General features: G+C 42.0%; 1 protein-coding gene across 1 annotated transcript in view; it reads right to left on the bottom strand.

The window, feature by feature from the left end:
* Positions 1 to 19,606, bottom strand: part of DZIP1 (DAZ interacting zinc finger protein 1) — a 62,774-nt gene that overhangs the window by 29,537 nt on the left and 13,631 nt on the right. Inside the window, exons 8-11 of the mRNA XM_047075288.1 lie at positions 14,432 to 14,516; positions 11,595 to 11,719; positions 8,587 to 8,748; positions 2,767 to 2,904 (exon numbers count right to left, since the gene is read on the bottom strand). Coding sequence (XP_046931244.1) covers positions 2,767 to 2,904; positions 8,587 to 8,748; positions 11,595 to 11,719; positions 14,432 to 14,516 — 510 coding nt within the window. The remainder of the gene's footprint in view (positions 1 to 2,766; positions 2,905 to 8,586; positions 8,749 to 11,594; positions 11,720 to 14,431; positions 14,517 to 19,606) is intronic.

Consider the following 19,606-nt stretch of genomic DNA (forward strand, 5'->3'; position numbering starts at 1 on the left):
GTGGTTATCATCTTAAACTCTAAGGCAGGGGTCAGCAAACATTTTCTCTTAAGGGACTAACAGTAAATATTTTAGGCTCTGGGGCCAAAGGACTCAGTCACCACTACCAGCAGTAGGAGAATATCCACTAGATAATACATAAATGGGTGGGCATAGCTGTGTTCCAATAAAATTTTGTTTTCAAAAATAGGTGCTAGTTTGGCAGTCGAAGGAGCTAAAAGGAAACACCAGGGTTTCTTTTTTTTTTTTAATGTTTATTTATTTATCTTTAAGAGAGAGAGAGTGCAAGATGGGGAGGGGCAGAGAAAGTGGGAGGGAGACAGAGAATCCGAAGTTGGCTCTGTGCTATCAGCACAAAGCCCAATGCGGGGCTTGAACCCACGAACTGTGAGATCATGACCTGAGCCAAAGTCAGGTACTCAACCGACTGATTCTCCCAGGTGCCCCAAGAAACACCAAGGCTTCTGAGGCCTTGGGTTCTGACCTGACAACACAGCTCACAGGAAGGAAACAAAAGAATTTTAGGTGGGACATTGGGATTCATAATTGGTCCTTCAATTCCTGAGCCCAGCTCACAGGGAGCAACTGTCAACAGTTCAATAGAAGACACAATTCGCGGTCCCCTACCACATGCCAGCGGCCTCGCTGGGCTGTCGTGGCCAGCTGGGCGAGGACTGAGGGACACACTCTGCCTTGAATAGGAGGAAAGTGGACCTAACAACAGACAGCCCCCCCATAATGTGCATGTGAGCAACCTTCTCAGGACCTCTGCTTGAGGGAACTACCCAAATGCAATAGCCCAAAGGTCCAGGAGAACTCTCTAGAAGAGGTGCTGCCTCAGCTGAAGAATTAAGCCGCAGGTCCTGAAGACTGAGAGGTGTGTGACAAAGAAAGCCACAAGGGCAAAAGCAGAACCACAGAATGCTGTCTCCTGGGACCCATGAGCTGTTTGGTGCAGCTAGGAGCGTTGAGGTAAAGCCGAGAACAGTGCGAGATACCACAGGGTCCAGATCCTCAGGGACTCTGGCTGCTGGTTAAGGATTCCAGACTTGGCTCTGTGAAGAATGGGGAGCCGTGGGAGGATAAGACAGGACAGTGGCCGGCCTGGCTGCACGGTGGAAGGCCAATGGCCAGGGAGAGAGGCAAGACGTGAGCAGCAACGTAAGAAACAGTGGCAGTGGTCTGTATTCCAAAAATACACTTACTTTTAAAAATGATATGTATATATTTTTTAATATAATTTATTGTCAAGTTGGCTAACACACGGTGTGTATGGTGTGCTCCTGGTTGGGGAGGTAGATTCCCGGGGTTCATCGCTTACATACAACACCCAGTGCTCATCCCAACCAGTGCTCTCCTCAATGCCCATCACCCATTTTCTCCTCTCCCCCATCAACCCTCAGTTTGTTCTCTATATTTAACAGTCTCTTATGGTTTGCCTCCCTCTCTGTTTGTAACTATTTTTTCCCCTTCCCTTCCCCTATGGTCTTCTGTTAAGTTTCTCAAGTTCCACACATGAGTGAAAACATATATCTGTCTTTCTCTGACTGACTTATTTCACTTAGCATAATGCCCTCCACTTCTATCCATGTTGCTGCCAATGGCCAGATTTCATTCTTTATCATTGCCAAGTAGTATTCCATTGTATATATAAACCACATCTTCTCTATCCATTCATCAGTTGATGGACATTTGGGCTCTTTCCATAATTTGGCTATTGTTGAAAGTGCTGCTATAAACACTGGGGTACACAAGCCCCTATGCATCAGCACTCCTGTATCCTTTGGGTAAATTCCTAGTAGTGCTATTGCTGGGTCGTAGGGCAGTTCTATTTTTAATTTTTTGAGGAACCTCCACACTGTTTTCCACAGCAGCTGCACCGGTTTGCGTTCCCACCAACAATGCAAGAGAGTTCCGTTTCTCCACATCCTCACCAGCATCTGTTGTTTCCTGAGTTGTTAATTTTAGCCACTCTGACTGGTATGAGGTGGTATCTCAATGTGGTTTTGATTTGTATTTCCCTGATGATAAGTGATGTTTAGCATCTTTTCATGTGTCTGTTACCATCTGGATGTCTTTGGAAAAGTGTCTATTCACGTCTTTTGCTCATGTCTTCACTGGATTATTTGTTTGTCGGGTGTTGAGTTTGGTAAGTTCTTTATAGTTTTTGGATACTAATCCTTTATCCAATATGTTGTTTGCAAATATTTTTTTCAACAAAATCCTAACTTCATAAACTTTAATCTCCATTTGTTTCCTGGTAAAAAGCAATGTTCCCCTAAACCAGGAGGGTGAAAATTGCCAGAATGACAACTGTGCTGATTATGGACGCCACTTTCCACATGACTGTAATTAGGTTTCATAAATGAAGAAGACCATCAGTACAGCAATGCAGCCAGATATTTCAGCTCTAAAAATAAAGTTAGTGCTTCATTATGCCTTTCTAGGCCTTTTGACAGCAGGGACCTACCTCTGAAATACGAAAAATAAACTCTAAGGTAATCCCACACAATTCAAGTTGATACTGCGTTAGCCAAAAATGAAACAGTTTTGCCAACCAGTCTATATCTGCATCTGTTAGTCAATCAACAAGCATCTAATGAACAGCTATGATTAATTATATGTGTATTAGGAGACAAGAAGAAAAGAACTAGCTTCATGGTCACGGGAAGAGACAAACCCTTTTTTTATAGGAAATGCTTGCTGTAAACTGCTTCAGGAAGAAAAATCAAGCCCTGGCTGCAGTTACTGGCCACTGGCACATACCTGACTATCAAGAAGTTGCATCACATTCTGGAAATCCTGGGGATACTGAGGACGTTCTTCTTTAAACTCACGTGCGTCTTTTAACGTGCCAATATTGGACTTGATCTGCATGTTGGACTTCTGGATTTCTGACAATTGCTATGAAAGAAAATAAATGCAAACTCACTGGTGCAGATGTTTATACTTTCAAAAGACTGAACACAAATAAAATTGGGGAACATGTAGCCACTTTTATTTTCATTTAATTTTTTTAATGTTTATTATTTTTTTTCAGACAGAGAGAGAGAGAGAGAGAGCGCAGGGGCAGAGGAGGGGCAGAGAGAGGGAGACACAGAATCTGAAGCAAGCTCCAGACTCCACATTGTCAGCACAGAGCCTGACGTGGGGCTCGAACTCAAGGACTGTGAGATCGTGACCTGAGCCGAAGTCGGATGCTTAACTGACTGAGCCACCCAGGCGCCCCAACATGTAGCCACGTTTAAATCCGACTATCCTTACTAGATGCTTGTTGTGCTTTCTCCTTCTCCCACCTACTGGTTTTCCGGTTTTCTTTCTGCTGCTTTCCAGTTTTTCCAACAGCATATGTACGGGGTGATTGCAACAGAAAGGACAACCTGACTTTCTAGTCTTATACAATGGGTCTTAAAATTTCTGATGGGCACACAACAGTGTCCAGGAACAGAGGAACTGCGTGCAGCTGGTTCTCATGATTATTTCTTTTTATTTTTTTACTTATTTGTATTCCTAATATAAATACAATTTTTTTATGTTTATTTATTTATTTACTTATTTATTTATTTTGAGAGAGGCGGTGAAGGCGGGGGGTGGGGGGCATGTGCAGGGGAGAGGCAGAGAGAGAGAGGGAGACGGAGAATCCCAAGCAGGCTCCGCCCTGTCAGCATGGAGCCTGATGCGGGGCTCGAACTCATGCACTGTGAGATCATAACCTGAGCCGAAACCAAGAGTCAGATGCTTGACTGACTGAGCCAGCCAGGTGCCCAGGTTCTCATGACAATTGAGTGGTGAGGCCACCATCATCCTGCAACTGTATCCGTGAACCCATGAGGGACAACATGTTTTAATTTTACCTATTGCTTGTTATGTTATTCCTAAAGTTAGCAGCGGTAAAAAACCCTCAGAAAAATCACAAAAGGTGATACGTTAACCGAAGAAACAAAAGGGTGGGGAGCATCGCTCCCCTGCTTAAATCTGGGCTGAACACAGCCACTTCTTTTCAAAGAGTACAGTGTGAAATTGGTGGAGGCTGACTTCTCAGCAGAGAAACTTGACCGACACAACCTGAGCCGGGTGATCAAGGTCAACACCAACAACCATTAATCATGAAGAGAGTATTAGCCTTGAGATGATGTGATGAAAACTGTAACTTTATCACTGAGGGTTTCATCCCCCAAACGCGTAAGCCCAGTCTAACCAAGAGAAGACTCCTGGGTGAATTCCAGTAGAGGGGCGTCCTACTGACAGGTAAGGTACTCCTCAAAATTGTCCAGGTCACTGAAAACAAGTCAGAGAAACTGTCTCAGACAAGCTAAGGAGGTGTGACAACTAAATATCATGTGGTATCCTGGAGAGGACCCTGGAGCAGAAAAGTGATGTTAGGTAAAAGCTAAAGAAGTGGAACCACAGTATGGAGTTTAATTAATACTAATATATCAGTATTGGCTCATCAACCGTAACAAATGTACCAGACTAAGTTGTCAGTAAGATGGAAAACTGTACAGGGTAGGAGAGGGGGGTGTTACATGAAATTTTCTGTACTGGATGCTCAATTTTTCTGTAAGCTTAACTATTCTAAAAAATGAAGTCTCTTACAAATAATAATTTTAGGGGCACTTGGATGGCTCAGTCAGTTAAGCATCCAACTCCTGGTTTCCACTCAGTTCATGATCTCTCAGTTCATGAATTTGAGCCCCGTGTCGGGCTCTGGGCTGGCAGCATGGAGCCCGCTTGGGATTCTTGCTCTCTGCCCCTCCCCCACTCACACTGTTTCTGTCCTTCTCAAAATACATAAATAAACTTAAAAAATAATAATAATTTTAAAAACCATCTATAGCTAAAAATGGGTAAACAACCCACATGTTGTCAACTGATGAACAAATGAAATACGATATTCATGGTTGTTGGCGAGGATGTGGAGAAAGAGGGTCTCTTTTGCATTGTTGGTGGGAATGCAAGCTGGTGCAGCCACTCTGGAAAACAGTATGGAGGTTCCGCAAAAAGCTAAAAATAGAACTCCCTTACGACCCAGCAATTGCACTACTAGGCATCTATCCATGGGATACAGGTGTGCTGTTTCAAAGGGACACATGCACCCCCATGTTTATAGCAGCACTATCAACAATAGTCAAAGTATGGAAAGAGCCCAAATGTCCATCGATGGATGAATGGATAAAGAAAATGTGGTATATACACGTATATGTATGTATATATACACACACATACATACACAATGGAGTATTACTCAGCAATCAAAAAGAATGAAATCTTGCCATCTGCAACTATGTGGATGGAACTGGAGGGTATTATGCTAAGTGAAATTAGTCAGAGAAAGACAAAAATCATATGACTTCACTCATATGAGGACTTTAAGAGACAAAACAGATGAACATAAAGGAAGGGAAACAAAATAATATAAAAACAGGGAGGGGGACAAAACAGAAGAGACTCATAAATATGGAGAACAAACTGAGGGTTGCTGGAGGGGTTGTAGGAGGGGGGATGGGTTAAATGGGTAAGGGGTATTAAGGAATCTACTGAAATCATTGCTTCACTATATACTATTTTGGATGCAAATTTTAAAAAATAAAAAATAAATTTAAATTAAAAAACAATCTGAAACTCTACATAAAAAAAAAAGAAAAAGAAGTATGATATTCATGGAATGGAAAATCATGTGGCAACTACAGGAATGAAATAGTGATGTATATACATCCTTACGACGTGGATGAATCCCAGAAACATTATACTAACTGGGAAGCAGCTGCTCACAAAAGATCACATATTGTATGATTCAATTCACACGTAACGTCCAGAATAGGCAGATCCACAGAGACAGAAAGCAGATCTGTGGTTGCCAGTGGCTTGGGGGAGGGAGTGCCAACGGGCACAACGTTTCTCGTGGTGATGAAATATTCCAAAACGTGAGGATGGATGCACAACCCTGTGAACATACTAAAAACTACCAAACTGTGCACTCTAAGTGGGTGAATTTTACGGTATAGAAACTATATCTCAATAAAGCCATCTTTTTACCCCCCTACCCCCCCAAAAAGGTAGGAGTGGTAAAAAAGCCCTATGTGGGGAAAAGTCCCAATCCACTATTAAAATTATCCCGGGAGCAGGGAGCTGGGGGCAGGATCCTGGATGGAACCTTAGGCAAAAGAACTCTAATTAGCAGCTTATCACAAAGGGAAAAATGAGTACAGCCTTGATGAAGAAGATGTGAGAAGCCAGTCTTAAATTGGTTAGTATCGCAATCCACCAGTGGGTTATACGGCATCCCACTTTGAACCACAGATAGGAGTTCAGGAAAGGTCCCTGGTGCAGGGGTCGAAAAAGAAACCATGGATAGAGAAATTACTGCCTAGGTGTTCTGATGCTTAGAAACAACAACCAAGGAGAGGTGATATGGAATGACTGAACCAACAAGAAGTTGTAGCCCTACAAAAAAGACACAGTGAACCATCCAAATTTATTCCCTTTCAACTTTTTATTTGCAAATTACAACTTATAGAAATGTTGAGGGGCACCTGGGTGGTTCAGTTGATTGAGCAACTGACTCTTGATTTCGGCTCAGGTCATGATCTCACAGTTCATGAGACTGAGCCCTGCATTGGGCTCTGCACTGACAGCATGGAGTCTGCTTGAGATTCTCTCTCTCTCCCTCTTTCTCTCTCTGTTCTTCCCCTGCTAGTGCTTGTGCACTCTCTCAAAATAAATAAAAATTAAAAAAAAAAAAAGGAAAAAGAAAAGTTGAAAGAATAATATAATGAACACCCATTTGGACCAATTGTTAACATTTTGCCATGTTTGCTTTATAAAGGTATGACGGGGCTGGCAAATTTTCTGTAAAGAGCCAGACAGTATTCTGGCTTCAGGAGACACATAAGGCCTTGGTGATAATCACTCACCTGTATGGCTCCAGCACAAAAGCACCACAGACAAAGTGTAAAGGAACACATGTGGTCGTATGCCAATAAAACTTATGGACACAGAAATGTAAACTTCATGTAATTTTTTTTTTTTAAAAATTTTTTTTTCAACGTTTTTATTTATTTTTGGGACAGAGAGAGACAGAGCATGAACGGGGGAGGGGCAGAGAGAGAAGGAGACACAGAATCGGAAACAGGCTCCAGGCTCTGAGCCATCAGCCCAGAGCCTGACGCGGGGCTCGAACTCACAGACCGCGAGATCGTGACCTGGCTGAAGTCGGACGCTTAACCGACTGCGCCACCCAGGCGCCCCATAAACTTCATGTAATTTTTATGTGTTGTGACATATTCTTCTTATGACCTTTTCCAACCATTTAGAAATATTAAAACCTCTCTTGGCTCACTGGCCATACAAAGATGGGTGGTATGTCAGATTCGGTTCACAGGTTGTGGTTTCCCTACCCCTATGCAAGACTTCAAGGCGCTTTAGAGAAGGCCTTGAGCCATATTCCAAAAATATCTTTCCATTTTAGTTTGTAAAACTTGTTGGCCCCTAGAGGGAGCTCAAGGATCTTGCTTCCTTTCCCCAAGGGTGACCCTGGACTGGGCTGCCCATCCAGCTCAAGTCATTCTTCGCTGGAGGACAGCGATCACTGTCACAGAGGTTAAGGTCCTAGCCCAGCAAGCCATGTCTCTGTCTATGCATGTGACCAGGGCAGTGTGGAACAAGACTGCTCCTATAGGGGATGGAGAGTCATTTAGTTACATTCTGCTTGCTCAGAACAGCTGTCCTTTCCACCGGCCAGGAAGGGACCTGGCAAAAAAAATTCTACTTCTGTCTTTGTGGGTTGGCTTTCTTCTTCCACATTGGTGATCTGTGTCAGTCTTTCCGGAAAGTTCCTTTGGAACTTAGAAAGCTTCAGAATTCAGGGAGGAGGCTTATGGCTTATTGGCTATCCTAACTAGCTAAGGAAACAGAGACCCTCTTCTATGATCTGACCAAGGGTACCAAATGTACCAAGTGTTCTTTTTTTTTTTTTTAAGATTTATTTAATCTTTATTGTTTTATTTTATTTTATTTTTAAATTTTTTTTAACCTTTATTGATTTTTGAGACAGAGAGAGACAGAGCATGAACGGGTGAGGTTCAGAGAGAGATGGAGACACAGAATCTGAAACAGGCTCCAGGCTCTGAGCTGTCAGCACAGAGTCCGATGTGGGGCTCGAACTCACGGACTGTGAGATCATGACCTGAGCTGAAGTCAGACGCTCAACTGACTGAGCCACCCGGGCGCCCCATAATCTTTAGTTTTTTAGTTAATCCCTATACCCAACATGGGGCTTGAACTCACAACCTCGAGATTAAGCATTGCATGATCCACTGACTGAGCCAGCCAGGAGCCCCTCAAATGTACCAAGTGTTCTGCACATGCGTTTGGAGCCAAAGCTCCCACTTTCAAAGAAATGACTTTTCTGACTTGCTCTGTCTTCTGTATGTCTCAAGCTCCCTCAGAACTCTCAAGAAAGGGGCTGTCTGGACCAAGGCACAATAAAGTGACTTCTAGATCCATTGGCCATAATGCCATTCTAATGTTACCTCTCAAGGCAACAATCCTACCAATACTATGAGGAGTACTTGGTTTAATACTTACATATTCTAATGCTGAATTCTTGGAGGTCAATTCTTTAAACTCCTTCATAAACATTTCCTTGACTTTTTCCATTTCATCAACTAGTTTCTCCTTTTCTTCTTCTTTCCATCTATCAAATAACTTCAGAAATTCTTCCTCTTTTGTTTTCTGCATTTCATATTCCTGAAATTATTTGAATGCATGGTTTTAAAAGTTCTATATGAAGCAAAATTTTAAATAAATGACATGTGCAAAATTTTAAATAAATGGACATAGCTCCAGCTAGTATTGAGTGTATCAGTTAGGTGTGCAATAGCACTTCATAGGCAACGTCCACAGCGATTTTTCCAAGCCAAAAACAGCACATGGCATCCTTTCATCCTTACACCTCTTAAAATACAAACACAGAGGTCCAAAGTCTCAAGAGTTCGGTGATCTATGAACTTGTATAGTAGATATGCAGTAATATGTAAAATGTAAACATCCTTTAAAAGAAAATGTCTATTGAGCAGAAGAACCATTCTCAATACTGTATCAATTTGGATAGAGTAGCCCCATCTCACTCCCAAAACACAAATTCCTATTTATACAAGCTAAATTTATGTCCAGTCAATCAGCCTTTGATTTCTCAATGACCTTCAGTTTTTTTTTGTTGTTTTTTTTTTTTTTTACCTAACTGCAGACTTAACACAATAAACAAACTTAGTCTGACATATACAGAACACCCAAGAGCAGCAGAACGTACATTCTTGTTAAATGCTCATGGAAGATTCACCAGGAGAGAGCAAATGTTAGGTCACAAAAGAGTCTCAAAAATTTTAATTATTTAAGTTTATTTGTTAATTTTGAGGGAAGGGGGAGAGGCAGAGAGAGAGGGAGAGAGAATTCCAAGCAGGCTCCCCCACTGTCAGCGCAGAGCCCAATGTGGGGCTCAATCTCATGAACCATGAAATCATGACCTGGGCTGAAATCAAGAATAGAATGCTCGGGGCGCGTGGGTGGCGCAGTCGGTTAAGCGTCCGACTTCAGCCAGGTCATGATCTCGTGGTCCATGAGTTCGAGCCCCGCGTCAGGCTCTGGGCTGATGGCTCGGAGCCTGGAGCCTGTTTCCGATTCTGTGTCTCCCTCTCTCTCTGCCCCTCCCCCGTTCATGCTCTGTCTCTCTCTGTCCCAAAAATAAATAAATGTTGAAAAAAAAAAAAAATTCTGTCAAAAAAAAAAAAAAAATTCTGTCAAAAAAAAAAAAAAAAAAAGAATAGAATGCTCAACCGACTGAGTCACTCAGGCTCCCCTCTCAATAAATTTTAAAAGATTGAAAGTGTGCTAAGTGTATTTCCCAACCACAGTGGAATGAAGCCAGAAATCAATAACAGAAGAAAATCTGGAAAATTCACAAATACTTAAAAAATTAAACACTGTACTCTTAAGCAACCAATGAGACAAAGAAAAACTCACTAGGGAAATTAGAAAATACTTTGAGATGGATGAAAATTAAAACATAACATACCAAAAAAAAAAAGGAGAAACCAAAGCAGTGCTAAGAGGGAAATTTATAGCTGTAAACGCCTACGTTAAAAAAAGAAAGATGTCAGGAGACAAAGGTTACTTAACAATAACAGAGATCAATTTATCAAGAAGGTATAAGAATTATAAATATTTATGTATCCAACATTGCAGCATCTAAATTTATAAAGCATATACTAACAGAACAAAAAGGAGAAATAAACAGCAACACAGTAATCATAGGGGCCTTTAATACCCACTCTCAACAATGGATAGATTGCCCAGACACAAAGTCAATAAGGAAACCCAGGATTTGAACACTTCATACCAAATGGACCCAATAGACATATAATATCCAACAGATAGTATCCAGCAGAACACACAGTCTGCTTAGCTCATGTGGAACTTTCTCCAGGATAGATCATACATTAGATGACAAGGCTTAACAAATTCAAGAGGACTGAATTTATATCAAGTATCTTTTCTGACCACAATTGTATGCAACTAGAAATTAGTAACAGGAAGGGGGAGCCTGGGAGGCTCATTTGGTTAAGTGACAGACCAGCTCAGGTCATGATCTCTTGGTTCATGAGTTTGAGACCCACATTAGGCTCGGTGCTGAACAGCTTGGAACCTGGAGCTTGCTTTGAATTCTGTCTCTTTCTCTCTCTCTCTGCCCCTCCCCCACTTGTGCTTTCTCTCTTTCTCCCAGAACTAAACATTAAGAAAAAGAAGAAGAAATCAGCAACAGGAGGAAAATGAAAATTTGCAAATACGTGGAAAATAAACAATACATTCCTGAACAACCAATGCATCAAAGAAGGAATCAAAAGGGAAGTAAATAAGATCTTGAGATAAACAAAAACGGAAACACAACAGACGAAAACGTATGGGATATGGCAAAAGCAGTTTTAAGAGGAAAGTTCACAGCTAAAAATGTCTACATTAAGAAAAAAAGAAATATCTCAAGTAAACAATCTAACTTTATGCCTCAAGATCTAGAAAAAAAAAACAACTAAGCTCAAAGTTAGCAGGAGGAAGGAAATATAAAGATTAGAGCAGAAATAATAAAATAGAGAACAGAAAAACAATGGAAAAGATGAACAATACTAAGAGTTGGAGCTTTTGAAAAGATAAACAAAATTAACAAACTCTTAGCTAGACTAACCAAGAAAAGAAAAAGGACTCAAATAAATTATAAATGAAAGAGGAGACATTACAACGGACACTACAGAATTACAAAAGATTATAATAGCCCACTATGCATATGATTATATGCCAACAAATTGGACCATCTCAAAGAAATGGATAAATTGCTAGAAACATGCAACCTACCAACACTGAATCATGGAAAAACAAAATCTGAACAGACCAATGAATAAGGAGATTGAATCAGTAATCAAATACCTCCCAACAAAGAAAAGCCCAGGACCAGATGGCTTCACTGGTGAATTCCACCAAACATTTAAAAGGAATTAATCCCGATTCTTCTCACCATCCCACCGTTTCCGAATTCAGTACCGTACCTTAGAGAACCTGACAGCGTGGGCGTGCTGTGCAGCCTCCAGCTGAGACTTGGTGAGCTGCAGCTGCTCCTTCAGCATGTCAATCTCACTCTGGAGCTTATCAGTCTGTGCCTTTTTCTTATACTCTGTTGCAACAGAAATATTTTATTAAAATACCACCTCTACTGAAACCTATCTGAAAACTTACAGGGTCTTATTGATATGACAAAGACAAAGGAAACTGCTCCAACTTGGGATATTATTACTTTTTTGTGCCACATGAGCCAATTTTTGCTCATGAGTGTTTACTTGCAGCCCATCGTGTTACTGGGCACTGAATTACTTTCAGCAGATTATTTCGGCCACTGTATTGGATTACCCTCCAGAGACAGTGTGAGAGCCCATTCAGGGAATAATAATGGTGACAAGGAATAATCCCGGGCTCTTCTTTGAGATGCCTGTCTCGGTGAGAGAAGGGAAGCTTCCACGGCAGGTCACTATCTTTCTGGCTCCCACCACATTCTCCTGAGAACCCCATCAGTGCTAAGACAATCAGAGGCTGGCATTCAAGATGTAAACTGGGGCCATAAACTGTTCACAGGGCCAAAAAGAGGTACCAGAAGGTTGTAAAAGGAAGCAACAAGTGAAGGGAAGATACTTATGTACATGTACTTACATGAAGATGTGCACATGACTGAATGGATGTACATGTGTCTGTGAGTGTAGACATGCAAGGTATGAAAGCCAAAGTGGAAAGTCAGAATCTCAAAGATGACCTGAAGAAATAATACTCATTTCAGAGTCCGAAATACTCTCTGAAACGAGTATGAGATAGAATAAGATACTGAAACAGAAGAGAAAGAAGGTCAGTTTCACACGGAAGAATGGTAGATTAATTAAACTATTTAATCTTCCCAATCTCTCCACTATATTGCTAAGTAGTATCAACGGTCCATGACTTCCATGTGGAATTTTATGCCATTCGTATTGTTTATACAAAGCTTAGCTATTTTCCTAAATCAATCTGTTTGTCCGAAATAGGCAGGAATGGAAACAGACTGGCAAAAAAGGGAGGTTTCAGAAAGCAAGTACTTAGTGACAAGTTAGGAGTACGTACATCTAGATATGAAAACATTAAGATCATAATGAGAATTCCAGTGGGTTACTGGTCTCTAGGCAATCTGCAGAATGCTTTGATCTGCAAGAAGAAATAGACCTGGTACTTTTTATTTTTAAGAATATTTAAGTAACAGGAAATCTAGTTGATAAGCCACCGAACTCCTGCCCTCTCTTGCTTATTTTTCTCCTCTAAACATGGTTAATTCATATTAGCACCCAAACACATCTTTGTATCTCCCGCATCAAATGAAACAAAAATTTTCCCTTTGTTCCACATTTTCTTCCAGACAATGCTTCATGTCTCTGCTGTCTTTCCCAGCAAATGTTACTGAAGCAAATGTCTACAACATGACCACTTGCTCACCTGATTGTCAGCTCAGCTCACTCCCCTTGGGTTTTTGTCCACACCAATCCACTGAAGCTGCTATGTCAAGGTCAACAACAGCCATCGTGACAGCAATAACCAATTCTCAGTCTTCATCTTACTCTATCTACGCCTCAGGTACATTCAATAAATTGGTCACTGCCTCCTTCCTGAAACACTTGTTTCCCTTGGTTTCCATGACAACACACTCCCCAGGTCTCCCTCCTGCTTCCATAACTATTTCTCACCCACTAGGCTGCTCCTCCTGAGCTCCTGATGTTGGGAGAGCCTTGAGGCTGGCCCCTAGCCACCTTCTCTTCTCTGTCTAGGTGAGCTCATCCAGCCCAGCTCTGCTAACGACTCCTGGATTTGTATCTCCACCCTGGGCCTCACCGTGACCTCCAGACCCCCTGCATCTCCACTCGCATGGTGTTTGTATGTATGCCTCAGGTTTACCCTGACCAACACACACTCTCATTCTCCTTCCTTCCTCAGCCCACCTCCCACCCCTAGGTCCCCACCTCAGTAGACGTCACTGCCACTCACCCAAATGTACAGGACAAAATCCAAGACTGTCTTTCTCTTATCTCTTGTTTTCATGCTAAGTCACATGTCTGTGGGCTCTGTGCAGAACACACGTCCTCTCCATCTTCACTTCTCTGGTCTTCCCTGGTCCCGTCCTGGTCCTGCTGCCACATCACTCACCTGCATTACCCCAGTAGCCTCCTTACTCTTCCACCTGCTTCCACCACCACAGCCCCTATGCTCTTCACCAGCCGCTACACCCACATTCCTGGCCTGGGCCTTCAATGCCCCACGTGACCTGGCCCCCTCCCTTCCAATGTCCCCACACACTACTGCCTTGCTCGCTCTATTCCACTGATCTTCTGTCTGTTCCTCAAACATGCTGTGCTGCCTGCCCCTCACACCTCCGACACTCAGAGCTCCCCATGTCTGGGATATTCATTCCCCAGCTTTTCCCCGGGCTGGGACCTCCTCATCAATCCAGTCTCTGATCAAATAAGGCCTCCTCCACGAAGACTTTGCTGACCACCTCCACCCCATTCTTGTTTTATTTTCCGTGTTGCATTTGCCACCGTTTGAGAGGAACCACTCATTTATTTAAGTGTGTTTCCTCTGCCCCTCCTAACAGAATGTAAGACCCCAGAGGGCAGAACTTGGTCTGTTTCGTGTGCGCCCATAGCCCCAGGCCTGGTGCTGTGCATGGCACATAGTAGGCGCTCAGTATTTCATGAATGAACAAAGACTATGATACTTTTAGAAGGACTGAGAGATGCACTGGACCATGCCTCGCTGAAAATAGAGAAAGGTACCAAAAGGAAAACAGTTCTGTGAAGCTGAGCTCGTGACTTACCAAGGTGAGAATCTTCAGGGTGGCGGCGCTGAATGTGACTTTGTAGAAAAGCTTGGTTCATAAAGGCCTTATCACAAAAATGGCACTGAAAAAGAGACAGCAACAAATCTGAATGTCTGTAACAAGTGCTCTCCCACCTAATTTCAATTAAATTGGGGTACCTAAAGCACCACCTCTTGGGAACGGTCCCCCAAAAGATATCATCCCGGCAAGGGATACTAAAAGCAGGACTAAAAAGACAACTGTAAACCAGGGTGTTCTCTCCAAACTGAGAACAAGGCAGTGACAGCTATCTCCCGACAGCCAGAGTAGCCCATTTGGGTGCCTGCAGGAACCCCTGATGCTGCTCCTGTTCCACAGCTGGTTCCCAGCCGGTCACCAACTTGTTCGAGACACTCCAGCCACGCCAGTCTTCTTGCTGTCCCTCAAGCAGGCCAAATTCAGCCTCTGCATGAGCTCGTGCCCGGCCTGAACCTTGCCCAGACCTTCCCCCCACTGGCTCCTTCCTGACATTCAGGAGTCATTCCGGGAGCATCTTCCCCACTGGGCACGTCCTCAACAAGACCTTGGCAGATGGCCCTCCTGCCAGTCACTGTCCCACCACACTTACTTTCATCATTGCATGTCTCAACAGTTACTATTTCCACGTTTAGCCACTTTACTTGTTTATTGTTCTCTGCTCAATCCCTCTTGGTTCTAGAATGTCACATTCCTGACAGTGTGGGCTCTTGTCTATCTTATTCATAGCATTATTCTCAGAGCCCAGCATTAATAAATCACTGAACACATGCTTAGAAATACTTGGCCTCCTAAAATGAATTTTACTGAAAAAAAAATCCACAAATATTTCTATTTTCCACTTTAACACAGATTCAAATTTTAAGCAAAAATTCCATTTGTTTCATCTATATCTTTGTTCCTGGATTACCCTGAATTAAAACCTGGATATTATATATTTCATTTGTTAGTATTTCAGAATCCATCTCTAAAAGGACATTTTTTTTCTTAATTTTTTTAACATTTATTCATTTTTGAGAGACAGAGCATGAGTGGGGGAGGGGCAGAGAGAGGGAGACAGAATCTGAAGCAGGCTCCAGGCTCTGAGCTGTCAGCACAGAGCCTAAAGCAGGGCTCAAATTCACGAACTGTGAGATCATGACCTGAGCTGAAGTCGGACATGTAACCAACTGAGCCACCCAGGAGCCTCTAAAAGGACATTCTTAGAAAAAAATTTTACAGTTTGTTTTGAATCAGGATCCAAATACGGCCATATCCTGCAACTGCTCATTATGTCTCTCCACTGTCTTCTGGTCTATAGACCGCCCCCGCCCCCCCATCTCTCTTTTATCTTTGCAATTCTTTTGCTGAAGAAACTAAACATGTGTCCTACAGAGTTTCTTCCAGTTTGGATTTTGCAGTTTCATTTTCATTGTGCTACTAACATGTTCTTCTATTCATGTGCAGTATTGCCTTACTCCAAATCAGTATAACTGCATCAGAAGTTCAGGGTCTCTTTCCCAGAAAGCCAACATTATGGCATATTTCCTGGCCTTGCATTTCGGGGAGTCTTTAAAGTATCTTTCCAGCCTTCTCTGCTCTTGATGACTGCTCAAGTTTAGTATGTCATGGCCTGCCCACTGGACTCAGATGTCGGTGTGGGCTTTAGGGCCAGGCACAGCACTGGAGAAAGGAAAGGATGAGGCTTTCTGGAAACTGTGACTTTTAATTTCTAAAATCAAAAAATAGATATTTTAACTATTTGAACAATACAGAAAAGCCATGAACTCAGGGTAAGAAGGGGTAGGAAAACCTAAACTATGACAAATTGCTGGAGGCTCACAGTGGAAGGGTCTAAGAGTTAAAAACTCCAGGGAAGAGGGGAACTTTCCCAACTTGGTAAAGACTAGCTACAACAAACACCTACAGCTAATATCATGCTTGGTGGAAAAACTCAAAGCTTCCCCACTAAGATCAGGTACAAAGCAAGGAAGTCCTTTTTCACTGCTGCTTTTCAACATTGTACTAGAAGTCCTTGCTAATGCAATAAGGCAAGGAAAGGAAGTAACAAATACACAGATTAGGGAGGAAGATACAGAATTTCTTTGTTTGCAGATGCCATTAATGTCTTTATAGAAAATCCAAAAGAATTGGCAAAACAAACAAACAAAAACCCACAACAACCCCAGAACTAACAACCAGGTATAGCAAAGTTGTGGGGTAGAAGGTTAATATACTAAAGTCAACTGCTTTCCTATATTCCATAATGGAAAGGTAGAATTTGAAATTAAAAACACACCATCCTTTACATTAGCACCCCAAAAATGAATACTTATGTATGAACCCAACAAAATATGTATGAGATCTAGGGGCACCTGGTTGGCTCAGCAGGTTAAATGTCCGACTCTTGATTTTGGCTCAGGTCATGATCTCATGGTTGTGGGATCAAGCCCAGAGTCAGGCTCCATCCTGGGCATGGGACCTGCTTAAGGTTCTCTCTCTCCCTCTCCCTCTGCCCCTTCCCTGCTTATGTTCTCATATGCATACACACTCTCTCTCAAAAAAATAAAATAAAATAAAACATGTAAAATATCTATAGGAGGGAAACTACAAAGTTCTGAAGAGCAAATCAAAGAACTAAATAAATGAATATCTGTGTTAATGGATAAGAAGACTCAATATTGTCAAAATGTCAATTTTCCCTACGTTGATCTACAGAGTCAATGCAACCCTAATCAAAATCCCAGCAAGTTACTTTGTGGTTAAAAACAAACTGATTCTAAAGTTTGTATGAAGAAGCAAAAGTCCTAAAATAGCCAACGAGGTATTGAAGGAGAAGGACAAAGTTGGAGGACTGATGCTACTCAACTTTATGACTTACTATATAAAGCTACAGTAATCAAGACAGTGTGGTATTGTCCAAGGAACAGACAAACAGATCAGTGGAGCAGAAGAGAGAGCCGAGAAATAAACCCATATAAATATCACCACCTGATCTTTGACAAAGGAGCAAAAACAATACAATGGAACAAAGACAGTTTCTTCAACAATGGTACTGGAAAAACTGAACATCCACAAAGAAATGAATGTTGACACAGACTTCACATCCTTTACAAAATCAAACTCAAAGGGATCACCAACCTAAATGTAAAAGGCCAAACTATAAAACTCCTAAAAATAACATAGAAGAAAACCTAGATGATCTGGATGATGCCTTTTTAGATTCAACACCAGAGACACAATCCATGAAAGAAATAATTGAGGGTGCCTGGGTGGCTCAGTTGGTTAAGCAAACAACTCTTCATTTTGGCTCAGGTCATGATCGCATGGCTCATGAGTTCAAGCCCCACACGGGGTTCCGCAATGTCACAGTGTGGAGCCTGCTTGGGATTCTCTCTCTCCCTCCCTCTCTGCCCCTCCCTCATGTGTGCGTGCGCTCTCTCTCAAAATAAATAAATAAAAATTTTAAAGAGAAATAACTGATAAACAAGACTTCATTAAAATTCAAAACTTCTGTTCTGTAAAAGACAATGTGAAGAAAATGAGAAAACAAGCCACAGACTGGGAGAAAACATTTGCAAAACACACACAACTGATAAAAGACTGTTACCCAAAATATACAAAGAACTCTTAAAACTCAACAAAAAGAAAACAAACAACTACAAAATAGTCCAAAGACTATAATAGACACCTCACCAAAGAAGATACACAGATGGCAATTAAGCATAGGAAAAGATGCTCCACATAACGTGTCATTAGGGAAATGCAAATTTAAACAATGAGATACCACCCTACACCCATTAGAATCACCAAAATCCAGAGCATTGACATCAGCAAATGCTGGCAAGGAAGTGGAGCAACAGGAACTCTCACCCATTGCTGGTGGGAATGCAAAATGACACAGCCACTTAGATTACCTATGTCCATACAGAAACCTGCACACGTATCAGTTTATAGCAGCATTATTCATAATTGCCAAAGCTTGGAAGCAACCAAGATGTTCTTCAGTAAGTGACCAGATAAATGAGACATGGAAGGACATTAAGTGCATTTTATTAAGTAAAAGAAACCAATCTGAAAAGGCTAAATCCTGAGTGATACCAACTATATGGCATTCTGGAGAAGGCAAAATTACAGAGACAGTAAAAAGACCAGTGGTTGCCAGAGGTTGGTTAAGGGTGTGGGGAATGAATTGGGTCACAGCGTTATAAGATGCATTTTTTAACCTATGTCCCTCTGACTGCAAAACGCATGCTTTTTTTTTTCTTTTTGTTTTTCTAATGTTCATTATTTTTGACATACAGAGCAGGGGAGGGGCAGAGAGAGGGGGAGACAGAGAATCTGAAGCAGGCTCTGCTCTGACAGCAAAGAGCCCAGCGCAGAGCTCAAATTCACAAACCGTGAGATTGTGACCTGAGCTGGTCAGATGCTTAGCCAACTGAGCAACCCAGGCACCCCAAAATGCATGCTTTTTTCTACCCCAACACTATCTCCACTGAAAAACTGCAACCAGGGTCAGAAATCCACTGACATAGATTCCAAAATCTGCCTGTAGTGCTAAAGCATGGACAGGAATCTGAGTCTTCCAGCTGCGAAAACAAAAGTTCTTCTTAAAATGAGTCTAAGTCCTGTTATGATACACTGGTATTTTTTAATTTCATTAAAAAAAATAATTTGACAACCACATCATTGGCACACACTGGCCTTTACACATGGCCATGAGACTTCCCCAGCTTTTGGAGGTCTCCATAAACACAAATTCATGACTGCAGGCTAAAGTCAAATAGCTATTTAAACAAAATCAATTGTCTTCCTATAAATCTTATCATAGGCCAAATATCCTCACATGTCCGAACCTGGAGTTGAAATAATTGTAACATCTTGGACCCCCAGCCGGCCTATGTGCCAACTATTCTTAGCAGCAGACTTGACTTCCCCTCCCTGAATCACCGCTTCTTACAGCATCATCACTGCAACCCCTGGCCTTCTTCCTGTACCACCGCTATTCACCTCCTAGGAAAGGCGTGAGGCCTTGCAGAGATCCTGAGGAGTCACAGCTCACTACCAAGAAGCCAGTGTGGAAATCAACACCACATGTCAGATGCCATTTGCTGAGACTTCCTTATGTTGCATGTGCATTAGCTCATGGAATTCTCAGAACAGCCCTAAAAGGTACCT

The sequence above is a fragment of the Lynx rufus genome, unplaced genomic scaffold (assembly GCF_022079265.1).
Source record: "Lynx rufus isolate CCGP_SWC_20201006 ecotype Redwood Valley unplaced genomic scaffold, mLynRuf1.p SCAF_1, whole genome shotgun sequence".
NCBI lineage: Eukaryota > Metazoa > Chordata > Mammalia > Carnivora > Felidae > Lynx > Lynx rufus.